We start from the raw sequence: 22,588 nt of genomic DNA, 5'->3' as shown, positions 1-22,588 counted from the left end.
ATTGGTCTATATAAACTTACATAGTGGTATAAATTTTTTATCACTTTCGATTTGCACCCTAACTTTATAAGCTACTTACATTTCTATTGAAAAATTACTGTGCATATTATCTTGCTTTACATGATATAACTATATTCATCAATAGTTCGCCAGAACAATTACTATAATTTAAGGGACCAATTTTGTTGTGAGCATGCTGTAAATAGTTGTACTTTTAACTTATTATGACCAAACCATTACAGAAATAGTGACGACTATTAATGAATTAGAGAATGATAGTTCTCATTATAGTAATTATGAATAAAATAAAATGATATATTCCAATATAGTAGTAGTAATAAATAAAGCCGATAAAAAGTTGTCAGCTCTAATAAATTAGGGTTATAAGCTTTCCCTGCACACTTTGTCTAAATAGACCTCGATAACCGGATACTGCTAACACTGTATGTTTTTGGCAAACCCTAGAACGTTTTGAAATAATTCATAGCTAGAAGAACGTCAAAACTTAGGTAAGTAATACTTTAGCGAGGTAGAATGTATTTGTAAAATCTCAGCGAATGAATTTAAAGTAAATCCAACGTTTTGCTTGACAATCTGGTCCAAGCTTTTTCAAAGAAATATAATCAAACATCAAAATTATCGAATATAAATAGATACCTTACTGTCTTAAATCGACTTTGTGCTGAAATACTACTAATGCTACATAAGGATGTAGGGTTCGTAGATGTTGGCTAATTAGGCTTCAATCGAAAAGGTGCTCTTTGGAAAAATTAGGAGAAGCTAAATCAAATATTTTTCAATAAATAAACATTACGTATTATGAGAATTCTAATATAAAAAGTTAGCGCAAAAGGTACCATGTGCTTGTGAAATTCATCTGAATGTAAGTAATCTTATATCTACTTATTGAGTTATTTTATATAGAAACTTAAAAAGTAATTAAGGGTGATATTAGGTCAGTATAAAATGTAAATTAAAGATTGCCAGACCAGACTCGGATTGATTATAAATCACTTTTCAAATGTAAATGAGATTGTGCTTCTTATAAATTTTAAAAGTCAACCCTAAAAATCTCTCCAGAAGTATCAAAAAGATATTTGAAATTCCATGACTTTTGAGTTTATCGGAAATGGTGGCGGTAACTACATGAAAGTAATTTGTGACCAGGGTTTTCGAAATGTATTTCACGATGACACAACATTTCTTAAATTAACTTTGTCTTGTTAGCACATTTTTGAAATTTATGAAATTATTACTCGTTTAAAGCCATACAGTAAATTGTAAAGGAATCAGACTTATACCATTTTCGTGATGTTTCCAGATTTGAAAAACAAAACATGAGACAACTCGTTTTACATTCCGATATTATAGTTCACAAACATCTAATATCAGACTACCTACGCAAAAAAAATTCAAAGACACAATTAAATCTCCTAAAACTAACCAAACTTACTTACCTACTTTTTTCTGATTAGCGTTTTTTTAGCGAGTTATTTTTCTACGGGATAGGGTTGCTAACCTCATGCCCGACCCTCCTCCTTTATCCGAGCTTGGAACCGGCAGTAGCCCCTGTAGGAGCTACAGGCGGAGTTAAACTAACCATAGATGAAGAATATTTAGGGAGAAAATTTTATAAGTTCAAAAAGACTTCAATAAATTAATACCATTTATTTATAAAACCACGATCTCACCAACGTTGCCTAACTATAGTGGCAAATAAACTAACAGGTTAGTATACAATAATTAATATTTCTAACTCTTGTCAGTTCTTAATAATAACCCATGAATAAATATTTCAATACATAGAACAATCTAAAGAAACATTGTGATAAGATGGTGGTTGGAGGTGGTTAATAGGAAACCCTGAACCCGGGTCTCGCGCTACTTAGCACTCGTCAGCAAGGCGTACCTGTAATCTTGAGGGAACTTGTGCTCCCGCGTCACCCAGCTTCACAGTCAGAGACGTTACCACTGAGCCATTCGGGCCGCGACCGACCTCCTGTAGGACTGAGATGTAATCACAAATGATTGATCACTGAATGGTGATCAATGTCATGTGTATCAAGTCCGTCTTAGTGCTGATCGAATGCTATCGATCAAGTTGCAATGTGGCCACTAGTCTATATGGCTCGATAACATTCGATCAACACTAACCTGGACTTGACACGCATGACATTGATCACCACCCAATGATAAATAAATTGTGTAAGAAACATTGTATTAAACTTCATTAACATAATAAGTTTTAAACCAGAAGTAGAATAACTAAAGCTCTTCAATTAAATTATTCTCAGTTCATTGTTTGTCATTATTTTTTTCTCGTCAATTTATCTTTTTCGCTTGTTTTTCTTCTTTCTTCTTTAGATCATCGTCCATTAAATTATTTGGAAGTATTTAATGCATCATCTTCTACAAATACAACAATTTATGTTGGTGGTATAACGAATGAATTGACTGGTAAATGAAAATTCTTCATTTCTTATTATTTTTTTCTTTTTTTTCTGTGTGTGTGTGTGTGTAAATGGATACTTTATTGATTTTTATAGTTTATATTAATATTTTAATTCTTTATATTAAATTTATTTTAATTTTATTAATTTTTTCTATGACTTCCTATTCTACTTATAATTTATTTGAAAATTAGTTTAATTTTAGATTTTGAAGAGAATAGGAAATATTTAAAGTTTCCTATAATTAAAAAATAATCAACCAATCAAATAATTTTTTAATAAGTTCTAATTATGGGTGTAATAAATTCAATCTATTTTTTTGTTTTTATTTAGTTAACTGATATATACGTTTAAAATAAATACGGAATAATGTTTGTTTGAATGAAATAAGTAAAAGGATTATAAATAATGGAAAATATAATATAAGAAGGGGGTTTTGTGGAGATTTTAGTAATTTTATATAGTTGAGATCATGAGTCAATTGAAGCTGTTTCGTTCTAGTACGGGGCTCCTCAGCAGTGCACATCTATTCATGATCTCAACTGTATAAAATTACTAAAATCTCCATAAAATCCCCTTCTGATAATGATCATATGCTCACTAGTGACTGGCTCCATGATGTATTTCCTGGAGTTCTAGTGAGAAGCAGTAATCAGTGGAATTCAACCAGGTCTATTGGGAGATATCAACTCACTGAAGACATTAGTGAATGGTTGCTCAATTTCATGGATTGGTTAAAGTTAGACATTAACACCGTTAGATGACGGCTCAGTGGTCTAGTGGTTAAGCGCTCGCGCGTAAGACTGATATGTCCTGGGTTCGAATCTCGTGAGTAGGGATAGTGGATGCACACTGCTGAGGAGTCCGACAATAGGACGAAACGGCCGTCCATTGCTTCCAGGTTCTCCATAGTGGTTTAGCTTCAATTGACTCATGATCTCAACTATATAAAATATAATATAGTCTTTAAATAAACATTTAGATAATGATATTTAAAGAAACTATATTGTTTGTTTTGTTTTTGTTTGTTTGGAATCCATAATCGATAAGTTGATTTTACGGTAAAAAAACCTAATTGTAATGTCACACTATTGAAATAATACTATCAATACTACCAATAATTATATGAATGAGTTAAATAGAGATATTGGTTAAGCTAATTGGTTTGATTTCGACTTAAGTTTTGTAAATTTTTAAAATATCTTATTAAGAGTGGTTTTGTGCATTCACAAGTACGAAACTGTGTGAAACAAAAAAAATAACTAGGAATACTTGTGACTGGAGTAAAACGGATGGATATGTTCAAACGTTATCTATAACCATCCCAGCTTTCACCAAGTTCTATCATATCCTTTTTACTTGAATAGCCTACAAATTGATAACTAGAGTTTAATAAGTTGATTCTGAGTGACAATTTTAAGGTGGGATTCAATTTGCCTAGTATGGCTGCTAACCCTCTTCCCAACCCTCCTCCATTACCCGGGTTCAAATCCGGTACTAGCTTTAGAGGGGACTCATGCAGAGTTATCAGTAGTCAATTAACTATTCATAAACAAGATCACCAACAATACCTAAAATTATAATTATATATTCACCTTCTTGTTATAATTTTCTTACCATATAAATTAAGTGATCTCATTTTACTAACCAGTATGCTGAAATGTGACGGTACGCAATGAAACTGCTAATTTTACTGCTACAAATTGTTGAGTATATTTTCACCTTATAACCCTCTTAGATAACTTTCTCCATTAATTTGCGATTTCGAATTTTTTTACTTATTGTTTAACAAGATTTTCGTGAGTCAAGTGTTAAGCTTTGATGTCCTCTTAACAATCAATGAATAAATTCCCACTTACTTATTATTTAGTATTCATACATTTTTAAAAGAAAGCTTGTATTTTTATGCCTACAGGTATCTCTAAGATAAACACTACTTTCCAATAAAGCATAATGTGTTACAAATGTTCCAGAACAATTCGCTGTATTAGCTGTTGACAATTTTGTTTATCGGTATTAGTACATTTCAAACCTATCAAAAATCGATTATCCATGTCACCTAATTATTTGAATACCAAAAACTAAACTATAACTGGTCATATCAAAATGTTATAACAATTCACTTTAATAAATAATGAAAAGAGATTTAAACGAGCAAATATTCTCAAAAATCGTTACGAATTATTTTGTAGATAAATTTCGTAGGCTGATGAAATAATTTGGAAATATAATACTTTCAGGTATATGTAACTACTGTAGTTTAGTCCTACTATCAACGAATAATAAGTAAAGATAGGTGGTGGTTAGCAGCAGAATCTAGAAAGTGTGTTTCGTTCTATTTGAGACTCGTTAGCTGGATGTACCTGCATCCCAGATTTGATGTTCACTCGAGGACTCGAACCCAGTACTTTCTTTTTCTAATAACTTTCATTTCAAACGCCATAACGTTATCCACTTAGTTACTGAGTTCAGATAGCTACTAGTTAGTGCAATGAAGTGAAGTTTTAGTTCATTTTGTATTGTTTGTTTGAGTTTTTCCCCTGATTAGTTTCAGTCCTAAACATCGATGGGAAGATTGAAACAAGCAATAGAAAAATGTAATAATAAACGTTAAATTTATCCAAACTTGATTGTATATTATCTCACACCATAAGCATTTCATTTCGCACTAGAAGTGAGATCATATAACAATTAAAATCTAAATGTCTTTTATTCAATTCAGTAGGATAGTTAACGTATGAAACTATTGATATTTGATTAACTTCAAAATAATACTTAGTGAACATAACAGTCCGTTTCTAACTGTTATAGTAAAACAGCTGAATTGGTATGTTTTTGGGATGAATATTGTAGTTCACTTGTTACAACCCTTCCAGAATGAATTCCATTTAAATAAATAGTTAGCCGTTTCTCGACATAAGTACCACAAAACGTCTGCCTGTAGTATCACATTTCTCTAATTTGACCAATGGAACTTGAAATTACACTATACCAACTTTAGAACTGATTAAAATAATCTTAGTAGTCAGGCAGCCATATTTTACAACTGACAGTAATAAAACATTATTAGACTTGTAGAATAAAATGCATTATAACTGACATAAACATTTTTATATTGTATTCTTCTCTTCACAGAAAAGCTTCTTCAAGATTCATTCAAACAATTTGGTGAAATCAAAGAAATTAGAATATTTAAAGATAAGGGTTTTTCATTTATTAGGTGAGTTATACAACTAAAGTATTCATAGATGATTCAGTTTAACTTTTCACTTCAATAACATTAGTTGTGAAAAAATATATATTTCGAAAAACAAACAAACAACAACATATTGTTATATAGAGAGTATACTTCAACAAGAAGAAAAAAACACCCTGATGAAACAATTGATCATTTTAATGAGGTCAATTTATTCAATGAGGTCAACTGAGAAAACTTCATTTGATACAATTTACTACTTATTTAATGAGCGATTTCATAAATTTGTAACATTAATGTATTATTATTCGAACTTTTATCTTTTCCAAGAATATACCCAAGATATACGTTCTTTTAACTTGATTTATACATATAAGAACTTTCGTCCGAATTGGAGCGAATAGTTTCACAGTATTTGACTACCGAGTTGATGTATGAGATTAAATAGAAATAATATATTTTTAAAACCTCAGCGAATGAATTTGAAGTAAATTCAACGTTTCGCCTAGCAATCTGGTCAAGAGTTTCTTTTCATTTAGTTTCTCTATTTGTTAACGAAAAGATTTTATGACTTGGATTATTCAGTTCGTTTTTGAATGATTACTCGTGTGAAAATGTCTTTCATTCCATTTAACACTTAGAGGGGTTCGAACACAAATAACATATGAATCTGTTGTTATTTCATCTGATGAATTAAAAATACATTTCTTACCTCTTGGACAATTATCAGCTGATTGATAACTGGTTCACTGTTATAACTGAGAGCATTAGTCTCGATAATCTGTAGATTCGAGATTGGGGGAAACTATGAAGTACTAAATTCCTTACTCTGGTGTATCTTCATGCTTACTAGTTATCTACTGCATATTAAATGACAGTAAAGTTTGTTTTGAAATCGAATAAATCACTACCAATAACTTAACTTGATTGAGTCACTTAAAATTCCAGTTTCAATGAATTACTCTAATCACAGTTCAGTATCTTGAAACGAGTTTGATTTATGGGAGAAACAAATCAGTTTTTTGAACGGTATACCTTTTTAATGAAATACAAGATAAGCGCCTTTTTGTTATGCGAAATAAGGTAGAAAGGAATAAGAAGACACAAATATGATAACTATTTCTAAGACTAAACGTTTTGTAAGATATCCCTTCGAATCTCTAGGTTTCCGTCTAATGTATGGATTGGCTGTGTGTCTTTTCGAAGACATCACATGTTGCCAGTTTCTGGTTACGGTATTTGAGTTAGTAGACAAGAAGCTGTTGACAAAGGCTTTATGCTATCCAAGATTCGTTGACAGGTTATATCTTACACCTGTAAGTGATCAATAGTTAACATGAGATTCGTATATGTGTCATCCAGATTCATGGTGATTTCTATGCTACTGACTAAAATAATTTCTTCACTCCTATGGAGTCAACACAAATATGCACATAATATTGTAATTTACTTACATAAACGTATTACCTATCTGACCACTGTGTTATCATTCAATACAATTTCCCTAATTTTTATTTTACATTGAACTTTGTTTTATTAATCAAGTTTGAATTGAGGCAGAAGGTTAACAATGAATTTTGTTCTGTGAATATTGATCTCTATTGATTCTTATTCAACTTCAAAATCAAAAGCTTAATTTGTTTTAACCGTTCGAAAACTACATTAACAGCACTCTGAAATCAAAACATTATCCCTTTAGTTACTCCAATAAAAAACCCATGAGAAAACATTAATATAACTACAAGTGCATCTGCATATAGAGATGTATTTGTAATAACATGAAAGACAGAAAGGAGGGTACCTAGATGAATTTATTATACTTCACAAAATCTGTCTGGAGTAAGGTGAAAATTATTTACAAGTGCTATTAGCAGACACACTCACTTTCGGTATATATAGGTCAGGCTGGAAACGTCTGGAAGCGTTCGCCACTGTAAAACGGAGTAAATTGATGATTATAATCTGTTAATTATCTTGAATGCATAACTTGAGTTCACTCTAATTTTATTATCCGAATGATGTCTGGAAATTGCACTTTTGACGACTTTCCTGCCATCCAACAACAGGTTCTTAAGAATGCGCTTAGAAAATTCATTGTTTCCGTCTTCCCTACATATTTTCCAAAGCACATACATTTAAATTCATAGATGGTATTAATCTACTCTTGAATAACGAAACGTAAACTTGATGATACATAGCAAAACGTGTTAAGCAGCAAGAACGTTTCTTTGAATTATCGCCGTGATTCCACCATAGATTTTTTAAATCTCATCTCCCTCGAACAGAGAGGGATATATAGAGGTTTTCGTGCAAATAATTACTTGTTGTTTATGTTCAAGATGTTCTTTTCTACATTTCGCTATAAATTTCTTCAAATACAAGTTTTTTTCATAAGGTTCTTTCCAAGAAATAGCCAATTCCTCATTTATCTTATTGTGTGGGCATAATATTTCAGCTCTGTTAAAAAACGTTTATACAAGATACCTCTTCCAACTGTGAATTCAAAAGCTATTATAACATTTTTAAAAATAGTTTCCAATATTTATTTGATGGCTCACTAAGCCTCAGCATTCATAAGATATTCTACTACAAAATGTGAATTTGATCTGTAAACATACTTAGCTTAACTGATAAACATCTTATTATCATCTATATAATGTACTTGAATCTTCTCCGTTCATCTTTTAAAAGATTCGATTCACACGTGGCCGCTACTCAAGCAATTGTAACAATGCATGGTAAAATTGTCGGTGATCAAGCCTGTAAATGTTCATGGGGTAAAGAACCAACCTTTACTAACAAACAAGGATTAGTAAGTGAATTCGTGTAAATATATGTTATCCAGGTTCATTATTCGTACAAACTCGATCTCTGAATGTTAATCAATAATTTTTTTATAATGCGATGAATCAATAACACATCGAGAACTTTCTAGTTTCTATCGTAAATCAGTTTTTTTTTATTTTTTAAAACAGAAAATTTCATAAAATACTTTTCTCTCACTTATTGAATATCACTGATCAGGTAGGAAATTAAAAAAAGTTTAAATATTTATTTGTAATGATACTTTTCATTTGGAAAAAGAACTCGTTATTCACATTTCAATATTGAAATGCTCCTACTTCCTTAAAACAAAAAACTTCATTTCGATTTTTGAACAGAGAAATTTCGTACTTATTCAGAAACTAAACTTTTTCTTACTGAACTGTACACCATTCAATTTCACATTCAGTGATTTGATTTTCATGTCAAGTTGTCTAAGTGTTTCATATAAATTGAATTACATAAAAAAAAAATAAGAAACGTAACGTTTGGTCTTATACAACCTTAGTGTTTTACTTCAATACTCATCATACATTTGAAACTGGTACTATTTTTTTGTCAAATTTAAACAAACGGTGTAAAATAGAACGACCTTGATCAATGTTCAATCATTTGTCTTTTTTGTCTATAATATTTTACCTGATTTATTTAGTACTAATGCAAACAAACAAATTTCAATGACAACATAATTTTAAATTGTCATTGAATTTAGTTTTGTACTTTTGTTTCATATTATGTTGCTTAAAACTAATGAATTCTTTACGGATTTGATACAACACTAGTGAAAACTAAATCATTTTTCTACATTTTAAAAGTTATGTTCTGCATACATTAACAATGCGACTTTATGAGTTAAAGAGAAGAATTGGAAAATAGTTATGAAATTATCAAACTTGTCTATGTAAACATGGATATATATATTTAATAAGCATTTAAGGCTAAACAAGCGTTTTTAAACAATTTTCAGTAGTTGAATATACGAGTGAATCTAAGTCAGATCACCACTAAAAACGTGGAAGTACTGGACTGTCGTTTCGTCCTAGTAAGGGGTTCCTCATCAGTGAGTATCCACTACAAAACGGTCATCCAGCGCTTCTAGGTTTTCAATGGTGATCTAACTTAGATCGATTCGTGAATTTAAATGTCAAAATAACATGATCTCCACAAATCTCTATGCTGATAATTTTCAGCGAGCCTAAATGAATGCGGAACTCAATGGTTTCTTCAATCACAAATGATGAGTGATTACAAATTAACACAGCTTTTTTACCATTTGACCATATGAATTTGTTTAACAACACGTTTGAATTGTGGATTTTGCGTTATAAACTTTGTGGCGAACTCGAAACCTTCAACTTGAATATTTACAAGCTCCTGTCAAAAGACCAAACTCCTACTGTTTAACGAAGGAATGCTAATTTAATGTTTTATGTCACAATGAATCAAGTTCTATAGATATTTGCACAGTATTAGTCAATATATTTGTGTTTAGTTTTTAATTTAAAAAACCTTGTACTTCTGTTAAATATAGTCTTCTAGCGTAATGAGTTCATTGTTTTCTTATATGACTGTAATAAATCCTACCAATAACATAACTAACATGCCCTACCGAGATCAAATTAGTCAATCTAATAGTGTTAACAAATTAACCAGACTTTTTCTGAAACGAATTACAAAGTATTTTCTAGAATGTAAAACTAAAGTCCTAGAGCCCAGAAGTATAGCTGGATAGTTTATTAATCAACCTTATTGTTACCGTTGATCTATAAGAAGACAATATTTTAAACTTTCACTATTGAACTGTTCAGTATAACTTTTGAAGTAATCAGTTTTAATGTACCTACGTTTTAGACTTCCAGACAGTAGATAATTCTTATCTCACACTTTTTCTAATCTCTCCTAATTTCCATTATATGATTCTGTAATAAGCGGTTAACGAGGTTATAACTTTTATAACTTCAAACATTCATTATCTTTAGTCATATGATCTTATATCATATGTCAATCCAACTTATACATTTCACGGACAAGAATTTATGCAATGAAATGAATGAATATCATTACGTTTCAATTGTTCTGTCGTTTTTTATTAGAACTGATTAACTAAACCATTTCTATACAATAGAACTTTAATTCAGTAATACACAAGTGTTGAAATCTTTTTTTGAAATAAAACTACTTTTCAAAGAAATTTATATTCCCAGTATACATTCTGAAAGAAAAGGTAAGCCTATTCTTTCATTGATGAGGATTATTCAGGGTATATTGATCAAATACTGGATAAAATTGAAACTTAACTATCTCTAATTCAATGACTTCCGTGTTTACTTCAGAATAAAGAAATCCACTTTTTTCACCGAGAAAAATATAGTAATTGAAGTTTAATCATATTTCTTTCTAACATTTGTATTTCTTCATTACAGGCAAAGCGTCTATCATCTGCTATGTTTGTTCCGACTCTAAATCATAATATGAATGATGATCGAAATGGAATCCTGTTGAAACCTCAAGGCTCTTGGCTTACATCTCCATCAAGACAAAATAATTTGATATTAGACTTACCAGCGAAAAAATATATGTCTGAAGAATTACATCCAGTTAGTGTAAGTTGTATAACACCAACAGATAAAACTCAAATAATAAATAATGGACAACATTTATCAATGAGGAACGTTTTACAAGATGCTAACAAGTTGAACGGTTCCGTTGTCAATCCGATAGCAAACAATCCCTTATGGCCTTATACATGCTGGTTTGCTGGGAATCCTAATCAAGATACTCCAATCCCCGCATTACTATTTGATAATGTGACAAGAGGAACGCTGACGAATCAAACTGTAATCCCTTTTGTACCGTCAACAGATAACAATCCACTCCTCTTAAGTTTATCGGCTATAGAATTGGCTAAAAAGTAAGTGTTTTCAATGGTTTTTTTAAAACGTCATTTGATATTTCATTTGCATCAATTGAAACATATAATTGTCTCTTTCTCTTGCCAGAAAAGGTGATGTTTACTGTAACCGTATTGTAGAAGTACCTCTCGATTCAATTACTTCACTATATAAACTAATGGGCAGATTTCGAATGTTGAGTAGAACTATCGATAATGTTTCCTAGATAAATTTACAACAAACCTAGATAGTGTAATAAAATGACAAAGATTATTAGAACTATATAATATATTAACGTAATACATTTCGAACAATCTGAATAAACATATATTGGTTAAGAAAATTTATATATAAAACAAGTAGGACTGTGGTCAGATTGTTCGACACGTATTAAGCTGATATATTATATAATTCTGATAGTCTTTGTCTTCTTATTACACTATCCAAATTTATTAAAGGGACTAATTACTTCAAATAACAACAAACTGTTGCAAAATAAATGAGTTATAGGTTTACAAACTTCAAACAACCCTGCTTATCAGAGTTTATGTATGTTATTGTCTTGAAAGTGAGCTGGAATGATTTTGTTGAAGTAATGCAATAGATTATAAATCAAAGATATGACATTTTGTAAACATAAATTATTCAAAATACAACCATAACACGGGACAATATAACGATGAATTACTAATATATACTAACTGTTTTAGATAAAACATACGAAACAATCTGGGACAGCAATATTGAAGCAATCCACGCAGGATACAAATATGGTAAAACAGACTGACCTAAGATTCAAACAACTAAAACAAATGAAATAATATTCACCCCATTGTACAACCCAACGACTATCTTGACTCAGTAGCTAAATAGATAACGCATTGGCGTTTGAACCAAACGGTACCGGCTTCAAGTCCCTTAGTGAATATCAAATCTAGGACACAGGTACAATCAACTGACATGTACAAAACAGGATGAAATGCACGTTCTGAATTCCACTGCTAGTCATCATCCGACCCTAGTTATTGCACGGTTTTTAAATCAACTATTTCACTGAGCACACTTCATTAATACATTTCCTAGGGTATCTATTTAATAGGATGTAACTATGACTATTTTCAGTCAGTCAATTTATTTTGTAACCAGGATTGTTATACAAAACTGAATTGAAGTTTTTCTCGGATTTTCCCAACGACACGTACAAACTAAAATGAATGTGTAAACTAAACATTAGGAAAACTACCCGAAAAATTGAAATTTTCTTTTTATATAAACATATTTGCATATATAGGAGACAGTTTTATTCTTTAAAAAAATCTGTCAAATGCTTTCTCAGCTGGAAACACTGAGACAATGAGGAAAAAGACAGTTATAAAAAAAGAGAAGTCGAAAATCATAAACTGTTCTTTAGAAAGGAAATTAATTGTTTAACAATGATGAATTAAAAAAAGGCTCAAACTTGCATATGAAATCTTTTAGTTCTAAATTAGATTTATTATGTCAAATCATCGTAAGTATATGTAAGTAATATATATATATAAACCTTAACTTCCTGAAATAATCAGAAGAGGGTTTTCTGGCGATTTCAGTAATTTTATATAATTGAGATCATCAGTCAATTAAGGCTAGAACACCATGGAAAACCTGTAAGCACTGCTGAGGAGTCCCACAGTAGGACGAAACGGCCGTCTAATGCTTCCAGGTTTTCCATGGTGGTCTAGCTTCAATTGACCCATGATCTCAACTATATAAAATTCCTGAAATAAGCCTACAAATTCATTTATATACGTTTCACGTTTCTACATATCTGTAATATAGAAATATAACCTTACTTTCAGTGTTTAAAATCCTAGATACATTAAAAGCAGTTGTTAATGGGCATTTCAAATATTTCACCAAATATATTTGTATTAAACAATCAACTGACTTACTGTATAACACAACTTTCATTTAAGTTTGGCTTAATTTAATTTGGTATATAAAATTGCTAGTGTCAGAAATATCTATTCAACTAATTCAGTAAAAAGCACAATTTGATAGTTTATATCATGAACGGATCGCAGTTAGACAGCCATTAGCGTCAAATATGTACACTAAAAAACGCCGGCTCAGTGATCTAAAGTTTAAGGGCTCATCTATAGGTGATGGGTTCAATCCCCGGCTGAGTCGTAGATGCACAGTGATGAGAGGTTCCATAAGGAAATGAAATAGATTTCCAGTAGTTCGTGGTTTCCACTGATTATACAAGATCAATCCATGATATAAACTATGATATTCAACAATCTGCATAAACTTTCATAGTAAAACTAATCGAAATACTGCAAAAAACATCGATCAACACAGGTTCAATTAATTATTGAGACAACTGTCCTCACGAACAGTATTAGTTGGAGAACTGTTGTGAAACAAAGAGATTATTATTATCTCATAAAGTGAGATAAACGCTATATTAAACATCTATACGAAATGTTGGATAATTTACAGTGGATTATTTCTTAAACATCGTTTAACCCTTTCTACAATTAGTTCGTAACAAGAACATGAATTTATAGTGATGAATACTCCAAAGACCATTTACTTTTAAACTTACAATACATTAAATGTCATATACTTTCTAAGTCCATAAATCTTTGTTGTCAAAACGTTTGTTTTAAATCTCACTATTATGACAACATTGGTTTTTGAACGAGAATATAAGGTATGTAAACAAATCTCCTCCTAAACTTAATTCCAGATATATATAGATCATTTGAAATTTACTAAACTTTGATAAGCATAGTAATTAGACTCCGCTTGTAATTATTGTGAATACATATCTTCCATAGTGAATAAGTGGAACTCTCTTAACTGATAAGAACGAAAACATAGTATAGCATCTCAGCGACTGTTGAGTCTGTAAACGTTTAATTTTGTCATACCCTTCCTTCAATTAGCTTATTTAACTGAAAGTGTCATTAAATCCCTAACAATTTATCTCCGTCTCTGCATTATTATCACCATGCTTATATGAGCAGGTATGATAGATTACGTGTTGCAGCCAACATACATATCTCTGTTATTAACTTAACTTCTAGTTGCTTAAGTCGCTCGATGGCTTATTCACTTTCTTACATATATATCCTGTTTAAATTCCATTAATTAATTTGTCCACTGGTATTCATTCACACTCATTTCGTGTGCTTATCGCTTTCTGATATGAGCTGTAATCAACGCTTTATATTGTCTCCTGAAATTTATGCACTATTGAGAGTTATCTAATAATGGTTATCAGGATGAATGATATACAAAGTTTAGAAATTATTTAGAAGAAATTACACCACAGAATCGATCACGTGAGGATCACCGGTTCTGTTCAAGCTTAAGAAACGATGTTTTATAGTGTTATGTGACTTGTTCTGTCATAATGATAGTTAGCCCTATTGTTTAAATACTTATTTCCTTTTTATTTTAATGTTAATATAATTATTTCAGTTACCAATCAGAGAAACCTGAGATTAACATCATTCCTAACATAACAAATGCTCAATTCTCTGATAGTCAAACTACTTTTCCAAATATTGGTGATATTCAAAATGCATTAATAAATCATAAAACTCCTGTATATCAAAGTGTTCATAACAACAACAATAATAATAATAACGTTACTTCACCATGTGATATACAACAACACATTTTAAATTTAAAAAATATGACCATTCCAAATTTGGATCTGACTAATTATTCAGCATTATCTAATATTCCATTGATTACATTTTCAGCATATCCATTTAATTCTACAAATATTTCACCATTTAATCATACAACAACTGTTACTGTACCTGGTACTATTGTTAATACAACAACAAATAGTAATGAAATTGATAAAAATTCAATTCATCAATCTGCTCAATTATCAAATTTTGGACAGTATACTGTATATAATACAACAACAGGTAAGTATAAGCACTTGTCTTTTATCAATTTTCTATAACACTAGAAACACTGTCTTAAATCAGTCTTGTAACCCGTTTCTATCAAAAATTTAGGAGCATTTATAAATTTAACCACTGCATTAATGCTTTTTCACAAGAAGAGCTATGTAAGTTAAGGTTGAAAAACAAAAAATGACTCAAACACCTTTGGTATATTTTTAAGTTTCTATGATAGTGAAACCGTACGTGTATATTCAATATATTTAGTTAGTTCTTTGGGAAATCTTTACTCAATTTTACTAAATCTTGTCTGTTTCAGGAGTGTCTATTTCAAGAACTAGATAGAATCAACGTAACATATACATCTACTACACGATGAATAGTATTAACATGTATAGTTGATGCATAATTTGAATCAGTTTCACATAATGGACTGACTTTAGTCACTCAATCGTTGAAACCATAGTCCACTGAGTAGCTTTTTTGTTCTTGTATGAAATTTTTCAAACGTTTAATCATACTGGAGATGGAACGAGCATCATCCAAGATGTGATAACCACACATTATCGTCAACTAACAGATATAATAATCATGAACTGCTGAATACCAAGTAAGTGATTTAGAGATAACACTCTGTTTGCTGATCCAGAAATTACAGGCTGTGATGCCTGAAAAACTAATGTGCACTATAAATGCATTTATGCAAATGATGAAACAGATGCTCAATGTACCCTAGTTTTTAGTAGTTCTCGAAATGGAATCAGTTACTAGATAAGTTTATCAACATAATGACAATATAAACAAACTATTTTATTCAACTATTAACATTAATACTGATTGAGTTCTTCTTTATTGTTTCCATTTTTAATCCACTTAATCTCAGAACTTATGTTTGTTTGGTTTTCTACAAATTTCGTTTAATAATATATACTTCTTTTTATTTTAAAGGTTAAATCAATCAATCTTCATCATCATCATGATCTTCGTCATCTTCAATATCATCATTGTCATGATCTTCATCAACGACATTATCCATACTATGATAAAAGTTACATATAAACAATTTTCAAACCAAATTAGAGTTTAATTAATTCTTTTTTTTCAATCTCTTATCTCTATAAATTATGATTATGATTATTATTTTTTATTTCTAATCCATTTAATGTAAACTTACATTAACAGAGTAAATAAATCAGTAGAAAGAAAAAAAAAAGAAACACAATCACTTGGTAAACTATCCTCCCCCCCCCTTTTTTTAAAAAAAAAACAAAACAAAAAAACGATTCACTTAATATTGAATTTATTACCCAACTAGTAACAGTTTCAATCTTAATTCTTTTCATATCAAAAATCAATATTATTTTTTTCTTTTGTGATTATGTTTATTCAGTTGTTTTTTTTTAAATTTTTTTCAATGAAAAGGAAAGTTACTGATTATCATGACTAAAGTAAATTGAACGACTCTCTTTTTGGTGTATCTGTATACATATACATTATTACATAGAATGCCAATTTATATTGCATAATCTCAAAAACTATTCATATATACACATATGATAGAAAAAAATCAAGCGTTTTTTTTTGTTTTCTTTTCCCTTTTACTAACCAGATTAATCAATATTGATTTCAAATATTCTTCCGATAATTAATTATCTTTCCAAAGAAACTTGATAAAAGGTCTTAAACAGCGAATATCAATTGTTTATTCTTTTGTTGTTTTTTTGTTTGTTTGTTGAAACTCTTCAATAAATACATTTTGTTTGCTTTTGTTTGTTTTTTGTTGCTTACCTGTTTTAAAAAAATTAAGTTAATTAATAAATACAAATTTTACACAAGTGATTTATAGTTGAAAGCGTCAGTCAATTTAAGCTAGACCACCAGAGAAAATCTGGAAGCAGTGCATGGCTGTTTCATCCATTGGATGCCGGCTCAGTGGTCTATCGGTTAAGTGCTCTGGTAGGTCCTGGTTTCGAATCTCGCGAGACGGGGTCATGGACGCGCACCGCTGAGGAGTCCCACAATAGGACGAAACGGCCGTCCAGTGCTTCCAGGTTTTCTATGGTTGTCTAACTTCAATTGATTCATGCTTTCAACTATGAAAATACTAAATCTCCACAAAAACCCCTTCTGATAATAAGTGATTTAGTTTATATAAAATTAAAAACAAACGAGAATTTTAGTGAACTATCGAAATAAATAAAATAAATTTAACTGTTTTTTTGTAAACAACCTTTGTTCCATGGCGGGCCAAATTAAATAGCTAGTTTTTTTAAATTTTATTTACATAAGGATTGCAAATAAGCGTAACAAAGCAATTGAAAGTTGAAATTTAATAAGAGAATCCAATGAAAATCTAAACGTTTTTCCTAAAATAGTTTGTGAAAACATTTGAAAATTTAAGATTTTAAACTTTTTAATGGACAAAACGTAACATTATTTCTATGCATTACAGCATAAAATAAAACTTGACCATTGGTTTAGAACATTTAAAATCAGAAGGGGTTTTGTGGATATTTCAGTATTTTCATACTTGAAAGCATGAATCAATTGAAGTTAGACAACCATAGAAAACCTGGAAGCTCTGGATGCTCTGGCGCGAGACTGATAGTTCCTGGGTTCAAATCTTGCGAGTGCGGGATCGTGGATGCGAACTGCTGAGAAGTCCACAACAGGACGAAACGGCCGTGGTCTAGCTACAATTGACTCATGATTTCAACTATGGAAAAAACATTTAAAATGTTGAAATGCATAGAAGCATTATGATAAGGATTAAAGTTGCTTCATCATTTATAATTTCTAAAATAGAATAGTTATAAATAATATAGTGGAAGTACAAATCATATTAGTTTGGCTGAAAATATTCATATAGCTGATTCGGATGTCATAGTGTAGTGTGGGTCACTTATATCCACATATGCAGTGTGTTACGATGGTCGGGCAGTGAATGTATTTCACTAGAAAGATCGATAAGGAAAGAACGGGAACGGTATGAAAATGCATGGATAATAATAATCAGAGACTATGAACTGATGTTTACAGAAGGAACGGTCGAGATTGAGACAATCGATTGATGGTTTGCAAAATAACTACTTACTATATGGTTCTCATAATTTATTGAAATATTCTGTAATTTTGTGCTAAAATACATTTGATTGTCCCCATCCGCATTCTGTTCACTACAATAGGTTATATATTTTTTAATAGTGGTAATTGTACAACGTTAACTATTTTCGTTTGCGTTGTATCTAAAGCCTGAATGTTTGCTATACCACTTACAATCTGAGAACTCAATCGCTTGAACCATCCAAGTCACGAGTTAGAAGACAGAAGACGAGTGAAAAAAAATCTTATTCTAACCAGTGCAAAACACTCCTGTATTTATCATTTTTAGTAAAAACGAAATCATCATTATGGTCATCCAATCCGCATGCGGTGGTGTGTAGCATTTGTTCAATCGAGAAGCTACACGTCAAAAATCTGGAATTTTCTTCCAATCGGATGGAATGTCTTCAGATATTTTAGAGCTTTCTCTAGTTCACCGATAGCCGTCTCAACAGTTTTGTTTGCCAAAAGAAGTGTAGTTTTGTGTAGTTTCTTTGAAATTATTTGCATAATAATAGATTATCATGGAAAAATAGACAAATTAATGGTCATCTATTTATTCACAATGAAAAGTTGATAATGACTACAGTTTTTTATCCTCAATTTTCCAACCTACAATTTAGATTAAATAGTTAAGCTACGCGAATCTATACTCTTTAGGGGATGATGTTTGTTTCATGTAGTAGATCCTGTATCTTCCAAAATTCTAAAAGCTGATACCACTTTGTTTAAACAGTGACACTGCTTTAATGTTTTAGTTTTTGTAACCTTTAGTTAATTTATTACTTGATACAATGAAATTCTATAAATTCCATTGAATTCAGAATTTTATAGTTTTATAAAATTATTAACTTCTGTAAAGTAGGTATTTTCTTCTCACAGTAATATGACAAGATGAAAAGGCAAAATTACATTTTTGTCTCATTGTGTTTCCTGTTCAACGTAACTTCTGCTTTTCATTCGATATGATGAACATTCAGTATAATATTGATTTATTTCAGTGTGATGTTTATTCAAGGTATGATATTGTTTGTATTAGATTAAAGTGGGCTATGTTCAGCATGACAGGCAATATGCTATTTTGTCATAACTTCATATACTCAACCTTTTTACTAATTAATAATCAAATGCGTGTGCAAACTCATGTATAAAAGAGAGTACTTTAAATTAGGGTCGTCGTGCTTTTAAGATAAATAAATCTTCAGTTGTACCAATGTTTTTATTCTTACTTCGCATCGGGGGAAGTGTAGTCGTTCCTCGTTTTCAATCATGAATAATAGATGGCACCAATATAACGCAAATTTAATAGTTTTTACATAGTAATCAAGTAGAAATACCATCTGATTATATTTTTTTAAATCTACCAATCCGAAGCCCGAATATAGGAGGGTTGGTCATAAGGTCAGCTACTTCATTCCTTAGAAAGCAACCAAACAATCACAGACTGAATTTTTCAAAATGTAGCTGATTTTTAAAAAATCAAGAGATCGATCAAAATTCTAGAATTCAGTTGGACATATGAAACGAAAGTAAACTTTATTAATCAAGTTAGTAAAATCATATTCACGGAAGATCAAAATACTGCATACTAAGTTCCTAGAATTCATCAACTGTGTTGCATTGCTTGACGAAATTTTATAAATTATTTGTTATTATGGCACTGATCTGTTGTATTAATTTCGATTCTATCCAACACTAAATATATGCAAATCTATCATTATGAAATTTACAATTCTATGGGGAATATCATAGTTCTTAATGTTTTTAATTTTGGATAATTAAATCTCCAATTTATGGGACGTTTTCAAACCTGACTACCATGGCTGACTAATCAATTCTAGTGTATAAAGTAGTTTTGCCACAATTACAATTCATTAATTTTTGTAAATCCAATTATGCGCTGTTTGTATTGTGTTAGGAGACGAATCCCGAAGTGAATTAATTACGCTATATATATATATTCTCTGAATTGCTAAGTCTTTTCGGCATACCTTTTGATAGTTCACAACGAACACATGAGAAGAAAGGTTTTACCGACTATAAACAAAACGTTATTCTACTAATTAATAAAATCATTGAAAAACCAATAAATCACCAAGTTCCGAATGAGACGTTGATATATAAGCCAGAAAGCTACATCATGTGGTATTACTGTAATACCAAATAGACCCTCACACACTAATATCTTTTTGAAATAATAATTAACAGAGAGTAAATGAGGAAAAGATCAGAAAAAATTGTTAAATTCATCACCAAATCTTTTATCAGTTTACCGGAATGATGAACAATGGTTATAACCATATTAGCAAACATAAATTAATAACATAGTCATGGATCTATAACAGTTGTGTAGTTATAATGAAAACTGATCTTTTTGTATTGGTAATTTGAATCTCCCCATTGCTGTTTAGAACTGCAATCGGTCAGTCTGTTATTGGCATATGTGGATCGTCTGCGGATCGCCTCGATATTACTTCAAATTACTAGCATTATACTCAAGCTGGATTTTATTGGATTCCACCGCTAGCCACCATCCCTCCCTGCTTATAATGCTTGTGATTTGAGGCAATATTGAGGCGATCCGCACAAGATCCACATATGACAATAACACACTGATCAATTGCAGTCATAAACATCAACCGGAAGATTCAAGCAAACAATATCAAGTGAATTTAAAACTTCATCTCATTGCATAAGCTAACGACTACCTTGACTCAGTAGCTGAGTGGATAACGTGATGACGTTTGAAGCAAACTGTACTTGGCTCAAGTCCCGCAATGAACATAAACTCTGAGATGCCGGTAGGTCCAACTGGAGATCCCCAAATAGGACGAAACTCGTGTCCTCGATTCCTATAAGGATAGCTCGTTGGTAAACTCTAGGAAGCCTCAAGAAGCCCTGAAAGAGCCGAAGACATTCCATCCAATCACTACTAGGGGAATATTCTAGAATGTTGACGTGTAGCTTCCCCATTGGATGGATAAGAATGAGCCCCTATGTGCCTATTGGTTGTCCGAAATGATGATTTATTCTCAGTCGAAAACTATAAATATGTGAGATTTCTGTACTATATTTTGACACTGTTTTGGGGAATAAAATTCCTTCTACTTGTCTTCTGTCTTCTGATTTGTGACTTGGGAAGGTTCTAGCGTTCGAGTGCTCAAGTATTGCGCTATAGACTAAGAAATCTAAGTTCGAGATATAACAATTCCACTGCTAGCCGCCATTTATCTCGGCTTATCATTGGTCCCATTTTGAAATATGAGTATCTTACAATGTTTATATGTTGTTCCACCACTCATTAGACTAAAACTATCTTTCCCATTATGAACCCTAAAGACTTTGGTAACTCATTCTTACAGAATCTTAAACTATGATTAAACATTTTTGTATATTACTTATTTAGTTAATATCAATTCATACTAAAAATAATTTTATAAAAGTAAGAGGTTTTAGTGAAAAATGAAAATAGTAACATTTTAAATTATTGTCCATATAACATTGAATAGAAAATGAAAAAAACAGTCAAATCAAGCACATTACAGTTAGAAAGGAACAGTTTATTCATTATCAAATAGTTAATGAAGGAACCAACAACAAAAAAATAAATTACTTCTGGCAAACAAACAAAAATATACTACTTAAGTAGAGTTTACATATTTAATAAAAAATAAACAATTAAATATTGAACATTTCCAAGGATACAATATATATGTGTGTATACTTCAAAGAAAGAAAGAAAGAAAAGAAAAGAAAGATACGCATCTATTGTTATTCATTTGGGGAGTAATACATTACTATAAATGTAGTGAATAATCATTTTAAAAATAAAAAAAGGGAAAAGGGAATTTCAGTAAATCCAAATGAAATACAATCAGTTTGCAAATAACAATGTTAATTTAAAATGATTTCAAAACACAAATAGATGAATGAATGAATGAAGTATGTTTTATTACTTAAATTGATTTTTCAACCCAATTGTTTTATTTATTATCAAAAGGGGTTTTGTGGAGATTTAGTATTTTCATGGTTGAAAGCGTGAGTCAATTGAAGCTAGACCACCATGGAAAACCCGGAGGCACTGGACGGCCGTTTCGTCCTATCGTGTGACTCCTTGGCAGTGCACATCCACGACCTCGCCTCGCGAGATTCGAACCCAGGATTTACCAATCTTACACCAGAGCACTTAACCGATAGACTCACGCTTGCAACTAT

General features: G+C 30.9%; 1 protein-coding gene across 1 annotated transcript in view; it reads left to right on the top strand.

The window, feature by feature from the left end:
- The window catches only part of Smp_166190 (putative nucleolysin tia-1), a gene marked incomplete at both ends in the record, with an annotated part of 53,159 nt that extends 36,967 nt beyond the window's left edge, over positions 1-16,192 (top strand). Inside the window, 6 exons of the mRNA XM_018797110.1 lie at positions 2,365-2,457; positions 5,586-5,670; positions 8,338-8,458; positions 10,893-11,380; positions 14,832-15,292; positions 16,155-16,192. Coding sequence (XP_018652184.1) covers positions 2,365-2,457; positions 5,586-5,670; positions 8,338-8,458; positions 10,893-11,380; positions 14,832-15,292; positions 16,155-16,192 — 1,286 coding nt within the window. The remainder of the gene's footprint in view (positions 1-2,364; positions 2,458-5,585; positions 5,671-8,337; positions 8,459-10,892; positions 11,381-14,831; positions 15,293-16,154) is intronic.
- Positions 16,193-22,588: the final 6,396 nt, after the last annotated feature.

Source organism: Schistosoma mansoni, chromosome 4, assembly GCF_000237925.1.
Source record: "Schistosoma mansoni strain Puerto Rico chromosome 4, complete genome".
Lineage (NCBI taxonomy): Eukaryota > Metazoa > Platyhelminthes > Trematoda > Strigeidida > Schistosomatidae > Schistosoma > Schistosoma mansoni.
This window is presented reverse-complemented; position numbering and strand designations above follow the sequence as displayed.